The 13297-nt window shown below is 39.0% G+C and overlaps 1 protein-coding gene across 8 annotated transcripts in view; it reads right to left on the reverse strand.

The window, feature by feature from the left end:
* LOC112304410 (transducin-like enhancer protein 4) overlaps positions 1-13297 on the reverse strand; it is a 142174-nt gene that overhangs the window by 60766 nt on the left and 68111 nt on the right. For 4 of the 8 annotated variants that reach the window (XM_053923590.1, XM_053923588.1, XM_053923591.2 and 1 more), the window contains 2 exons: positions 9357-9558; positions 8048-8064 (listed from right to left, as the gene is read on the reverse strand). In XM_053923590.1, the coding sequence (XP_053779565.1) occupies positions 8048-8064; positions 9357-9558 (219 nt within the window). Of the gene's footprint in view, positions 1-8047; positions 8065-9356; positions 9562-13297 lie in introns of all 8 variants that reach the window. The other 4 variants (XM_053923589.1, XM_053923587.1, XM_045195217.3 and 1 more) reach the window with 1 other exon arrangement.

Below are 13297 nucleotides of genomic sequence, written 5' to 3' on the forward strand. Positions count from 1 at the left end.
AGCTCCTCAGGCCCAAGCCTCTCCCTATCCACTACAACTGTCTGTGTTGATGGGAACGTTCTGGATCTGCATTGGTATGGCAGTTACCACAGCCACATGTGGCCACTGAACACTTGAAATGTGGCTAATCAACTGAGAAACTGGGTTTTTTAATTTTATTTCGTTTATTTAAACTAATTTAAAATAAAATAGCTTCATGTGGCTAAGAGCTACCATACCTAGACAGTGCAGTTTTAGAGGCCTACCAGACAACCACGCAGGTTTCTAACGTTCATAAAGAGCTGTCTTTCCGTGCTCTTATAGTTTCTGCTCAGTACATGAAACTAACTCCAAGTAAACATACACAGAACAGAGATCAGTAGTGCGGCTGCTGCTCCTCACTGTGCCAGTTCCAAACAGCTCTCAGCGCTCGGCCTCAGCAGCCTGGTTCTTTGTCCAAAAGGCCCAGGGATGAACACTGCAATCCCCTCCCCACCCCCAGGGTGGGAGGTTAAAATCACAAATGTCACAACTCTCAGAGCAGTAGCACAGATCAAGTGTTAATCTAAGGGAAGGAGTGGCTGAGGGGGAGAATACAGGCTGGCGGGGTGAGGGAGGATCTGGAATGCAGAGGAGAAAAATAAAAACAGTGAATAGATCAGCAGAAGCAACAGCTTACACTCAGATTCACAGGAGAAAGAACACACAGAGACAATCATTTCCTGGGAAAAGCTCAAGCCTAATGAGAATTTACTCTGCTCCTTTCTGTGACAACCAGCCCTTTGTGGCATGTGCTTCCTGACTGACAGGAACCGGGGGGGCCCCTTAATAGGATTTCCATATTATTTCCAACACCTGCCCAGAAGTTATTTGTTTACATTGAAGGAGGCAAGATTCTCAAATCAGACATCTGCTTCTAGTTCAGGCATATCTTAGGAAACCATCTAGAAAGCAGCTTTGTTACCATGGTGACATTTTTATTTTCCTCCTTTAGTTGGCTCAAAACATTAGCATTTCCAATTTTATTTTGTTGTTCAAAAGGCCAAATGTCACTCAGGAAAACAGGAGTTTAAAGAAAGATAAATAAATGGAATACTCCAAATTTTCTATAATAATTAAAATGACCATAAGGAAGAATAAATAAAACTCAGGTATTATTATATGCCCCTATGGGCTTCTCTCACTGGGTGGCATCATAACCTGTTTACCTCCCCACACCTCCTCGGTCCTTGTATCTGAACATTCAGCAACTTGAAAAGTACCAATTTTGGAAAGATAATTCAAGAATTGTTGGGGTATTATACAAGTAATTAAAATGAGTCCATTAATTAATTGGAAAAAGAATTCCTCAACCTAACCCTATCACTATATCTTAGAAAGTTCACTTATAACAATACTTAAGAAATGTTAATTTCCACCTCAATGGCTACAATTCAGTCAAAGATAGGGTGTGGAGGCCAGGAAAGAGTACGCTTTTCATGAACATTCAGGGCTGAAGAGGGGGTGGAATATCAAAAAGTGTGGGGGGAGAAAGGCAGACTGTGCATGAGTGTATTACACGCATGTTATGTTGTTGTTTTCCTGTTTCTCAGGAAGCAAAACAAGAGGCATCACTGAACCTAGGGGAGCGGGGACTTAGCCACCAATTACCATGATCACACATGAACAGGAGTTAAAGTTATAATACTAATACCTGAAGCTTAAATTGTTTTTTAAAGCTGTATAATTTATTACATACAGAAATAAATGCACTGGATCTCATTAATGAATCCGATCAACTTAAAGTAATACTTTGTTCACATTTAGATTCAATCCCAAGATTCAAAGTTTTGATCTGCCATATCTAAGCAGCATTATTTAATCTTGAGATATGATTTATTACTTTCATTTAAGAGCAAGCTTATTTAAAAGAAGTACTGAGAGTCCTCAGCAAACCTCTTCCTAGCTCTCTTTCGCAAAACCAGAATTCTGTTCTGTTCTGTCCCAAGGCAGTTGCTATAGGTAATAATTAAATATGACTCCTCTTCATATCCAAAACTATAACCCCTATTAGTAGTGGTCTCCACGTATACAGTCTTTAACCTAGAATATATCTGAATTACTTTAAACTACTGTAGAACAAAATACATACGTAGGATAGAGGTAAGTGTCATAGCAGAAATGACTCAAGAATGCAAGAAGTAAGAGTAATAAGCTTCTTTCTCCCTGGGTGATTTTATGACTTTTCCAGAGTGGGTTATGGGAAAATGTTAGTGTAAGAACACAGAAAAGAAGGTGAAAAATTCTTTAGAGTAATTCTTTTAGGAGAATTATCTGCATTTTGAGAAGCAAATGTGAAATTCAAGTGCCAATTACAGAAACTTTATGGTGTATTATTTTTGCAAGAAATGAAATGCATTCTAATTAAGAAAATTAAAGACATTAAACATCAGGATGAAACCGTTTGTTGAGACTAAGAGGGTTCATTTACAGAGGAAAAGAATTAAACCACTCTTGCCAAAAATCAGTGGAAAGCAGTCCCCACAACCAGCCCGCCCCGTAAATTAATACTTGTTCTGCTCCGATGACTGGTGCAGGAGGGTGCAGTGAACCCCCAATCACTCACACTCACCACCCGAGGATCAGCTATGCCCTAAAGATATTTATTCATCTGTTCCACAAACAATTACAACATATTTCCTGGAACTAGGGCACCTGTTACATTTCACACAGCTTACATGCCTAGGGGCAGATATCAATTAATGCAGAACAAAGTACTGCATCATAAACCCACAGAATAAAAACTTCCTGATTGTCTTTGATAAGGTAGGTAACTCTAAATAGTAAAATACATAGTAAAAACAAATACTTCTACATGAAAAAGCAACAGTAATATGAAACATTTAATTTCAAATTTCCATCTTATTTTGGAAAACTGAAGGAGTTAAACATTAAATGCTTAAAAGGCATAACTTAAAACATTAAACTATTCCCCTACAACCCAACACCCAAAATGAAATATAACTACCATTGTGTTTATTTTGCTTAATGATATGGCCAACTTTACTGCTGAAACATACCCTCTGGTGTAAGATTTTTATTGTAAAATTCAGTAACATAAGGAAACATCTACATTTCAAACAGCTGAAAAAAATGCCTAGAGTAGAAGCTTTGAGATCCAGGAAGTTGACTTGCCCATTAATACACAGCTTACCTGGAGGGAAAGAGAGGATTTCTAGCAGAGTCAAGATTTTCCTAATTCTATTACAATTGCCTTCTCAAACTAAACCTAGATTTGTCTTTCTATGCAGTTCCACAAAGAAGATTGATTCTTGCCTTCAAGGAGCTAAAAATTTAGTGGGAGAGAACTTTACTCTGTTGGGAAACAGGTATCAGAAACATCACCTACAAGGAAATGATTTTAATCACTATATTTTAAAAACCCTACTTAAAAATGTATTTTAAAAGCACCTCTTAAAGAATACTTATGTTTAGAAAGCGGAGTTGAATTTCAAACACATCACAGTCTGTGTTCAAAGGTTTAAAGGATACAAAAAGAATTCTATTTATTCATGATCGGCATACATTTCTAGACATTTTACTCCCTTTGTTACTGGAAAACTTCCTTAAACTGTTCATCACTAACATGTAAGTGCAAATCTAGACTTAGTTCTTCTCCTCATATGGTTATCCCTCTCCTGCTGGCCCCACTTTCCTCCTTAAGTGGTTTCTTCTCTGGTATTCTCCCGCACAGTACCTGCCGAGGGGTTAAATATATTTAAGGCATACTCTTTTTCAGACTGCTATCCCTTTGAAACAGGAAAGGAAAAATGAGGGTAGGTGGACAAAGTCACATAAGATCCCATAAGGCAACCCTGACCAGGAAGTCTTGATTTACAGAGTGAAGGGGCAAACAGGAGTAATCGTTCTGTTAATTGAAGCTGAAAACCCACTTTCACCTGTAACACAACTAGTAAGAAGAGCAAAAGTCCTTCCTTGGTCTGAATCACGCACTTCAATGTGAACTAATTCCCCCCTGATAAACCTTCATTACGAACACAGAATAACTGAACAGACAAGAAAAGCAATGCAGGATGTTTTAGTCATCCGCATGGAATATACATCAAAATATAGTTGGGTTAGAATATAAGGTAACAAAATATAGTTACCTTAGAACACGTAATGAATGGATCGTTATGAAAACCCTTAAACAAAAAGAATTCACACAGGTGGGGGAAAAGCTTAGCATATACACTCAGGAAAGTATTCACCTTGAAAAGTACCTATGTATGTTAATATTTTTAAGTATGCCATTCATACTTCTACTAGCAAGAATTACAAAAACTATAAAATTCAATATTGGCAGACTGGAAACATTGCACTTCCCATTTTAAATGGTACAGTGTTCCTGGAGATAAATTTGGTAATGTGCATGTCACCAGAAATGATCATACTCTTCAATGGCCACACAGCACTTTGGGGAAGACATTCCATAATAAAAATAAAACCACCACCACCTAGAGGTAAAAAAAATGGGCTTACATTATAGTGTACAAATAAAACATGGCAAATCCCTCACAGATCTGACTTGAGGAGGTTAATGCATTCAGGAGGACCATGTAATATACAAATAAAAGGACTTATGAAGTAATAAAGCATACAAAATTATTTCAAATTGGGGGAGGCCATGGGAAGTAATCAATAGCTGGTGATAGCGAATTCTGCATTTTATACTACAAGCTGGTCTTGATTTTGTTGCCTGTTTTCTTTGCTAGATGGTATTAGAACTGTGTAAACATTTGTGGGTGGGGCGGGGGATGGTAGAAATTAGAACTAAGACTAATTTCTCAACTTCAAATTCCTACCAAGTTTAAGGCGATTTGCCCTTCAGAGCTGTGAATCATTACCCTCATTCCAGCCCCGCAGATGAAAACTGGCAGTGATGACTCCTCTTCGTGAACTGGTACCTCAAGCAACTGGGAAGCAACTGGCAGCATGTGGGAATGTCCTCTCTGCCACCACTTCGTAGCCAACCAACTTGAGTAGGAGTGATGGGCAGAGGGAAGGTTCCATCACTCCAGAACACATTTCCTTGGTTTCATTTATATCTTTTCATGGGGTCAGAGAAGCAGTTCTGAACCCTCCAGAAGGCCGTGAGAAAGCCCCCACCCAGAAAAGAGAAGTGGGAACCTAAACATTTTGGAGGTCTTTTGAAGAGCTTTGGGCTTTTCACCCTACCACCAAGCATCCAAGTGGATCATGGTCTGTTTCTTGCCATTTTCAGACCCCAAATCTGGGGCTTATTGTTGGGCACAAGGAGTCACCGGATAGCTAAGTGACAAGCAGGTGTCAACAACCCTAGAACACACACCATTCTGGTTGCTCATCACCAAATCAGTTAATTCTTGGGCTCCTACACTGCTTTTTCCTTTAGGTCCATATTTACATCCTCCACTGTTGTTGAAAAACTTCAGATACAGGTCTGCAAGTAACAGGCTTAGGAATGAACTTGGCTACCGGAGCTGTAGAAAACAAGACCAACAAAGCCGATAGCATGTGGTTTACTGGCCACAGAACTACCTGGGAGAGAGAGGAAAAGGAGGAAAAAGCCAAACACTTGGAACAGGACAAATTTCTTTCACTTTACTTGGCATCTAAAGTTAAAGTACTTTAATTACCTAAATCTTTACATTAAGTTTAAATTTATATTTTATAAGCTATTCTGAAATCTGCCCTATTTAATAATCTGTAACATCAAGAAAGCATTTTAAAGTGTCTCTCACAATTAAACCCATCCATAACCTTGTATAAATCAAAATTTTGCTACCATATCAAAATGTTACACTGGGGCTGTATAACATTGCCCACATCCTCATTACATGCAACACTAATTACTACCAGCAGATTCAGAATTTTCTGCACATTAGAGGCTTTTAGAGGAGCTATAAAAAATTTCAGGCACCATTAATTTAAATTTGTATTGAAATTTCCTTTTGACAGATGGCCAAAAATTACTTATTATTTAGAGTACCAGAGCTGCCTGTTTGCACATTAGAAGAGGAAAGGGAAAAATTAAAAGCAAGAAGGAAATTTATGTCACATTCATTACCTGTTAAATGTTAAGAAGCATTATCCTGCATGAATAAATTATTTCACACAAGCTGACTCCAGCTGCAGGCAACCGGCACACTAGGGCTGATAAAAACCATCTCAAGTCACACAGCGGACAATCATAAAAAGCCCCTCTTAACCAGGAATCACTTACAGGAGGATGAGGACGATCGATGGAACAAGCAACTAACTGCTTCTTTGAGCACCACAGAACACAGCTACAAAAATTAGCAAACTATTTCACCTTTCAAAGCCATGGGACAGCCCCAAACATGACACAACTTCAAATTTGAGAATGGACACCAACCCCACTCCCCACAAATCTATTTACACTGTAGCTAGCATTCCATAAGAAGTCAAACCAAAATCATCCACCTCTATTTCCTTTTTGTTTTTCCCCTGGCCTCTAGCTATATAGACACTCACTCCCAGACTCATACTGAATGATTATAGATGATTTCAAAATACACCCTACTCTGGCATGAGGGAATATAAAATGTAATTGACACAAAAGTGTGCACTGAAGTGTAAATATTTTCACAGTCTTCTGGGACTGGGGCAGGAGAGGAAGCTTTTGTTTAGTTCACTGGCCTGCCTAAAGGTATGCATTTATCATAAGAAGGCAGGAAATGTTTACATTATGGCCTCAGAATAACTAGACAGGATTTCCAATGGCTATCAGCTAATCCTGGTCAATGCATTTACTTACTACTTCCTAAGTACACAGGGAAAGAACACTTACTACACTCTAAGAATGCTTTTTAATCTCGGTATTGATATGTATATTACACAACAAAATACACAACTGTAAATGCATAATTAAATAATTCAATGTGTGCAGTTCCAATTGTAAATGTTGACATTTCTATGGGCATGCAGATGCCCTTTCAAATTAAAAAGAATATTGAAGGGTAAAACAGATTAATTATTATTTTCCATTATTTAAGAGTTTGGAAAAAACCCTACTTCCCTTTTATTGTAAAAGGACAGAAATAAAGAGGTATTCAAAGTGACAGCACAGGTGAATCCAAGGAAGATTTCAGTCTTTATGTGCATTAAGTTCATTTAAAACTTCAAGAGATCAATTGCTTATGGTCCAAAACACTCAACTGTAACATACATAAGAAACTGACAGCATCTGTACTTCGATCAACGCCTAAGAGATGTCCTTTCCTTCCTTATCTATACCAAATACAACGGCATACAAACATACAATATAATTATGCATAATCAGTAGTATAGTCACATTGTGCCTGGCTCAAAGTGATCAAGCAATTTCCGTATTTTACTGATTTCCTGCCATGGTAACCTGTTTTTCTTATTTGCTTACTATATAAATTCAGGAATCCTTAGCATATCCCATATTCTGGCGTTACACAAGCATATCCAAATCATTAGGCCGTAAGTACTTTTCCTCTTTCCTGAAAACTTGCCTATAAAGAGATACAGAAGGCAGATAATACCGATGCAAAACTTAAGGAGAATAACTTGCTATAGTGGAAACCAAGATGTTATTGAATTAAAAAAAAAAGTTCTCTCTGGTGAAGAAAAATGCTTTAAAACAAATGTTTTAATAAAGAGTTTTGTAGGATGAAATTGTTTCCCAAAATTTGACACTCATGCATATTTCCTTATAAACCAATTTATTACTTCTTTTCCTTATTATCTATTTAGCTTATATCCAAAGCCTGAAGAAAAGCAGTTATTTTTTCTTTTCACATAGCAAGACAATAAAATGAGCAATGCAAGCCAGCTCATACAGTTTGATCTGGGTCCACAAATCCAATACTGATAGAGAAACGGAACCATTCTCAAAAATCTCAACCACGCAACTGAAGTCTTCCAAGAATGCAGTTAACCACTATTGGGTAAGGCCTACCAAATCACTCTCTAAATCTCAAAGAATTCATTACTAGATATACTCAGATCACTCTGAGCCCCTTTAAGCCACCCCTTTACCTGTGAATTTGAAGCCTACCTTGATGGAGTCTCTGTCTACAGCAACAACACACGCAGATCAAGTGGTGGGAAGAAGGAAAAAAGAAAAATACTAGTTATTTACATAAAATCATACATTTATCAAATTTGATCACTGCTAAATAATAAATGGCACAGATGTCAAATTTGCTGTGAAGTTAATTATTAATATTACTCAAGCAGATTCACAAAGTGACAATCTACCTTTGACACAATTTCAGTAACCAAAGGTGAATACTTCTATTAGTCATACTCCTTATCAACTTTCCCACTTATAAAAGTATTTATAATTATGCCTTAGCTCTGAACCATAGCATTAAGATAAATGGACAACAAATATTACAGTGCTCCCAACATCAGAGATGGGAAATTTATTTTATGTGATAAAAATCATTTACCCAGGATTATAATTCATAGTAATGACACTGCAACAGGAGTAGATAAGAGGTTTTAATTATGAGTCACACCCTTCCAACCAATGAACCACCCATGTGCTAAGTAAGTTTCCATAAAGAAATGCTGGGAGAGACCTTTTCATTTGCTTTTCTGCCATTAACTAATAAAAATTATTATTAAGCGCCGTACAAACATAGAGTCACATCAGAATGTCTCTGTACCATCATCTACTTTAGTAAAGAGAGGAAACTAACCTAGAAGGCACAGTACTGGTCCTTGTAACAATTATGTTGCACAAACAATTGTGTTTTTATAGGAAGAAGCGGCTGAGTTCATTTCATGCTTCTAATCAGACTGGATGAGAGAGATAGTTAAACCAACAGGTTTCACTCATTTGGGCTGTGTTTTCCCAATTACTAAGACTACTAAAATTATTTTCTTACCTGTGAAATGTTTACTGCATTATATAGGCTGATCTGTTTTATAAATTGTAATTATTGATTCTGTCAAACTATAAAGTAAGCCTTTATCTCCAAGTCTCTCCCAAAAATAGATTTGGTCAAAATTAGCTATTAATGACACTCACTATTTCAAACACAAAGCATCGTGGGATTTCATTACTCATTTAGACTCGGGGAACATAGGAGGTAGTAGCAAGGGAGGGATCAAAGACAATAACCAAAAAACAGAACCCCTTGTTTTCAAGGAGTGCATTAACTCTTGCCAACCACTAGGATATCATTTGGCAAAAGACCGCTTCTAATAATTAATTTACCTTCCAGCAGAAACCCTTTGTTTAGTCCATGGTAAAATTAAATCCAGAGAGACAGACAGATTAAAAACAGTGGCATCCAGAAACTACCCTCAGCAGCAGGCAGGTAATATGAGGCTGACCTCCCAAGAGAATCGCTCACCTCTTTGGTGATCATTGTCATGGTGCTTCTTCTCATCTTTAATTGGAAGGTGGGACTGGCCTCCCAGGGCACTGGAGAGGGCCAGAAGGCCGGCACTGCTACCAATGGGTGGAATGGCAGGGGGCTGAAGCCCCGAAGGGTGTGGGGTCAGAGGCACAGGCAAACCATGTCCATGTGATAAATGCTGGGCCTGGAGTTGTTGCTGCTGTGAGAAATGAGACAAAGATATTGAACTTGTTCCCTATATCTGCATCCCCCCCCCCAAAAAAAAAATAAAAGGAGAGAAAAGATATACAACAGAATCATGGAAAACCCAGCACCCGTGAAGGATTGATTAAATAAATAAATATATAAATCAATATTTAAAGGGGAGGGAAGGAGATGCTTAAAGAAGAAATGCTGACTTTTTTTTGACTTAAGACTTGGGGGTCTTGCAATTATCTAAGTAGCTTTTAATAGCTGAAATTCAGATTTCTTTAATAAAGCACCTGTATTTTACTCTCCAAAACATATCATGCATTTCTAATCAAAACATATATGTGACTAACTGTTAAAGCAGTTATGTTGAACAAAAAAAGCTGAAAATTGAGAAAATTAGTGTTAAACAGTTCTCCCAGAACCGCTGCACAGCATGCACCGAGAGTTAATTTGAAAGAGAAAACCTGAATTAACAACCCAGAAAAGGAAACTGGTTGCAGCCACCGTTTTAAGCCCCTTTAAGTGTCCTCAGCGGTACTTGAGCAAATTACTAAAGAAAATCTAATGTAGCAAGGCTTGGGTCCTCCTGTAGGCTTGCTCAATAATGCTGAAATAATTGGGCACTCTGTGCACGTTTAGTGATGCTCGAATGAAAAGCTAGAGGCCTGCCCTTGTACTCTTCTCCAGCAGCCGCCTCTATGTTGTGACAGGTTTATCTGAGTGGGACTGTGATGCATGCACCAGTAACTGCGCTGACAAGAGTTTAAAGTCATTTTTACCAGCACACCGCCGACACATGGAGAAAGCCCTCGAGAGGCTGGAATGGAGTGCTTGACCTCAGCAGAGGCCACCTCAAGATTGAGGCTTCATCAAGCTTGGCTGTGGGCAGCCCTGCTGCCTCCTCCAGTGGAAGGGAGTAAGGGGGAGATGACAGGCGGATGCTGAGTTAACATATCCCTCAACAGAAATCCCTCCAACTCCAGACCCTCTCTGCTTAACAATGTTCTATGAGAGTAAGTGCTGAGAAATCCTCTAACTTCTGCAGTGATCACATATAAATTAATGCTTTAAATAAATCACTTGTCAGGCCCATACTATGATAGCCTAATAGTCTCTTCTCTAATTTTCTAAGCAGGATTTCATAAAGTAGCTTATTGACAAATGTGTGGGGTGGCAAATACTGCTTCACTGCTAAGGAGGATCCTGAAATACCTTTACTTTTAAAGAAAGTACTTCCAAGAAAAAAGTGAGCATGTTTCCCCTCCCCAAATTACTTTTATTTCCTTCCTCTTGCCCTCTACATGTCTTCCTGTGTCGGACTATAAAAGTCAAAGCACAGCACTAATTACTATCTCTTTTCTCCAATTGACCTGCACCTATTTTCTGGCTACATGCACTTAGAATATTGTAATAAAGTACTAGCACTTTTCAAGGCAAGCTGACATACATAAACTGCAAAACTCAGTGCAATGACTCAGACACTCCAACCAGTAATGTCCAAGCCCAAGTCCTGCCAAAACATTACCTAAGTGCCTGCTTCGGAATAATTATTTCTTCACTTGTGTGGTCCAAATCATGTTCATAATTCTGTACGTACTGTTATGGAGTTGGGACCAAGGACTATGAGCACACAATCACATTTTCTAAATGTGCTGAAAATAATGTCTATGAAGAAAACAAGGCCTTCAGGTAAATATATGGCAAATTTATTTCAAGGCCTTGTTCAACTGAAATTGCCAGAGAATTGCTCCAATTCTTCCTCTTCTAAATCCTCTGTGTGTGTACGGGTCGGGCACGTGGCTACTTTCTACCTCAGACCAGAGTTCAGTTGGCAAGCACTTACTAAGAGCTTGCATATATGTCTCTCCTATCACCTTTCCTAGACTCTAAAGCTCTGTGAGAATCTACGACTGACACAAACCCTAGTTAACTAAAAGGCACTGAGACGTTCATATATCTGAGCAATTTAAAAATGTCTATTTCTTCAGACATTAAATAAAAAAAAAAAACCCTCAGCCAAAAGTAATACCTTCAGAGATCCAGGTGCTTCACTTTTATTTTTCTCTTCTCTCTCTCTCTCTCTCTCACACACACACACACACACAAACACACACACACACCCCCAACACAGCCTCATTTTTCCATCTAACCACGAAAGTTTCCCCTGGTTAGGCAGAAAATATACCCCTAGCCTGTCAGTTGCACATTCCATTCATAGTGAAGATTTCCTGGGATTCTCACTTGTGTCTGATTCTGCCTCAGAATAGCTGTAACATTACCCTACCCTCCTCCTCCCCTATGCCTTGGGAGACGAGGGCCTCCTTTCCCTCCAAGGTTTCTCCTTCCTCACCTGCATTAGCGGTGTCATCTTTTATCTCTTGTTTTATTGCTGCGTCAGTTTCCGCATCTGTCCCGCACCCCTAGTCTTCAGTTGTTCTGTCACTGATTTTGTCCACTTGCAAGCTTAATTCCAGGGTCCCTAATGTCCTGCTTAAGATGAACTGCCTCTCTCGTGCCAAGAGAACTTGAGATAGCATTTTTTCAGGAGGGAAAAACACTATATTTTAATCACTTTTTGTGTCCTCCACTGCCCCTAACACAGTGCCCTGCACATTAATTGGCACTTGATAAATGTTTTTAAATTTAATTAAAATAACCTTCTTTTGCCCTCTTCAGCTACTGCCCTATGTACATATCCTTGTCTTTGCACAGCCGAACTTTTTCTAAAAGGAGATTTGCTGTTTCCACTTCTGAACAACCCCTTTTTGTGTGTACACACACACTCTCACACACACACACACACACACACACACTTCTTACTCTTCAATTCCTATAATCTGGATGTCAGGCCCACCATTCTCCTAAAACTGATTAACCATTCAGACAGCAAATATTTCAACATTTCAGTTGTCCTGACACATCTGCAGCCACAGACAGCATGCTCTCCTGCTAAAACTCTCCTCCCACCGCGTCAGAACACTGTAATCATCAAGGCCGCTCTATCCTCTCTGACTGTGTCCGTCAGATTTCCTTCTGGGCTTTTTCTTCTTCTGCTCACCAAAGAGGATCGGCCCTAAACCTTTTGCTCGTCTCCCATGCTCTAACTTCTCGCCAGCCAGTTCTAATTTGGAAGTCCTGCTTTTCCTGAAAATGAAAACGTTTAACACAAATCCCCTGAGTTATTTCCACCAGCTCAAGATGTCAATCAGTCACCATCAATTCATTTTTCTTCTGTGATCCTATATCCATAATCACCAATTCCTGTCGATTCTCAATTCCTTTTATTTCTACTGCCACCATACTAGTAAGACCCTTATCACCCCACATGTAGATCACCACAAGTCTCCATTAGCTCATTCCCATTCCAATGAACCCATCCTGCACCACCTCTGGTAAGTTGTTTTTCAAAATTCTCGTCATTGCCTGGCTCTTAGAACAACCTCTCCATTACTTACCTAAGTTGTACTCTCACCTATCCCAGCTCAGCTCATGTTCCACCTGTTCTGCAAAGACTTCCCCAAACACCCCAAGTGTCTGCTACCTTATAGGACTCTGTATCATTCACTGGTATAGGCTGGCTTGTAAAGGTACAGTTATTCACCTTTTTATGAAGAAGAAACCTGGCTTGCCAACGAGACTGTAAGACCCTGGAATGAAGAGACCAGCCTCAGGCCCCTTTGCATCCTGGCAGCTAGAGCGCACTGTTTAGTTATATAGAATCTGTATTGAACGCATTTGATGAA

This window comes from Desmodus rotundus, chromosome 1, assembly GCF_022682495.2.
Source record: "Desmodus rotundus isolate HL8 chromosome 1, HLdesRot8A.1, whole genome shotgun sequence".
Classification (NCBI taxonomy): domain Eukaryota; kingdom Metazoa; phylum Chordata; class Mammalia; order Chiroptera; family Phyllostomidae; genus Desmodus; species Desmodus rotundus.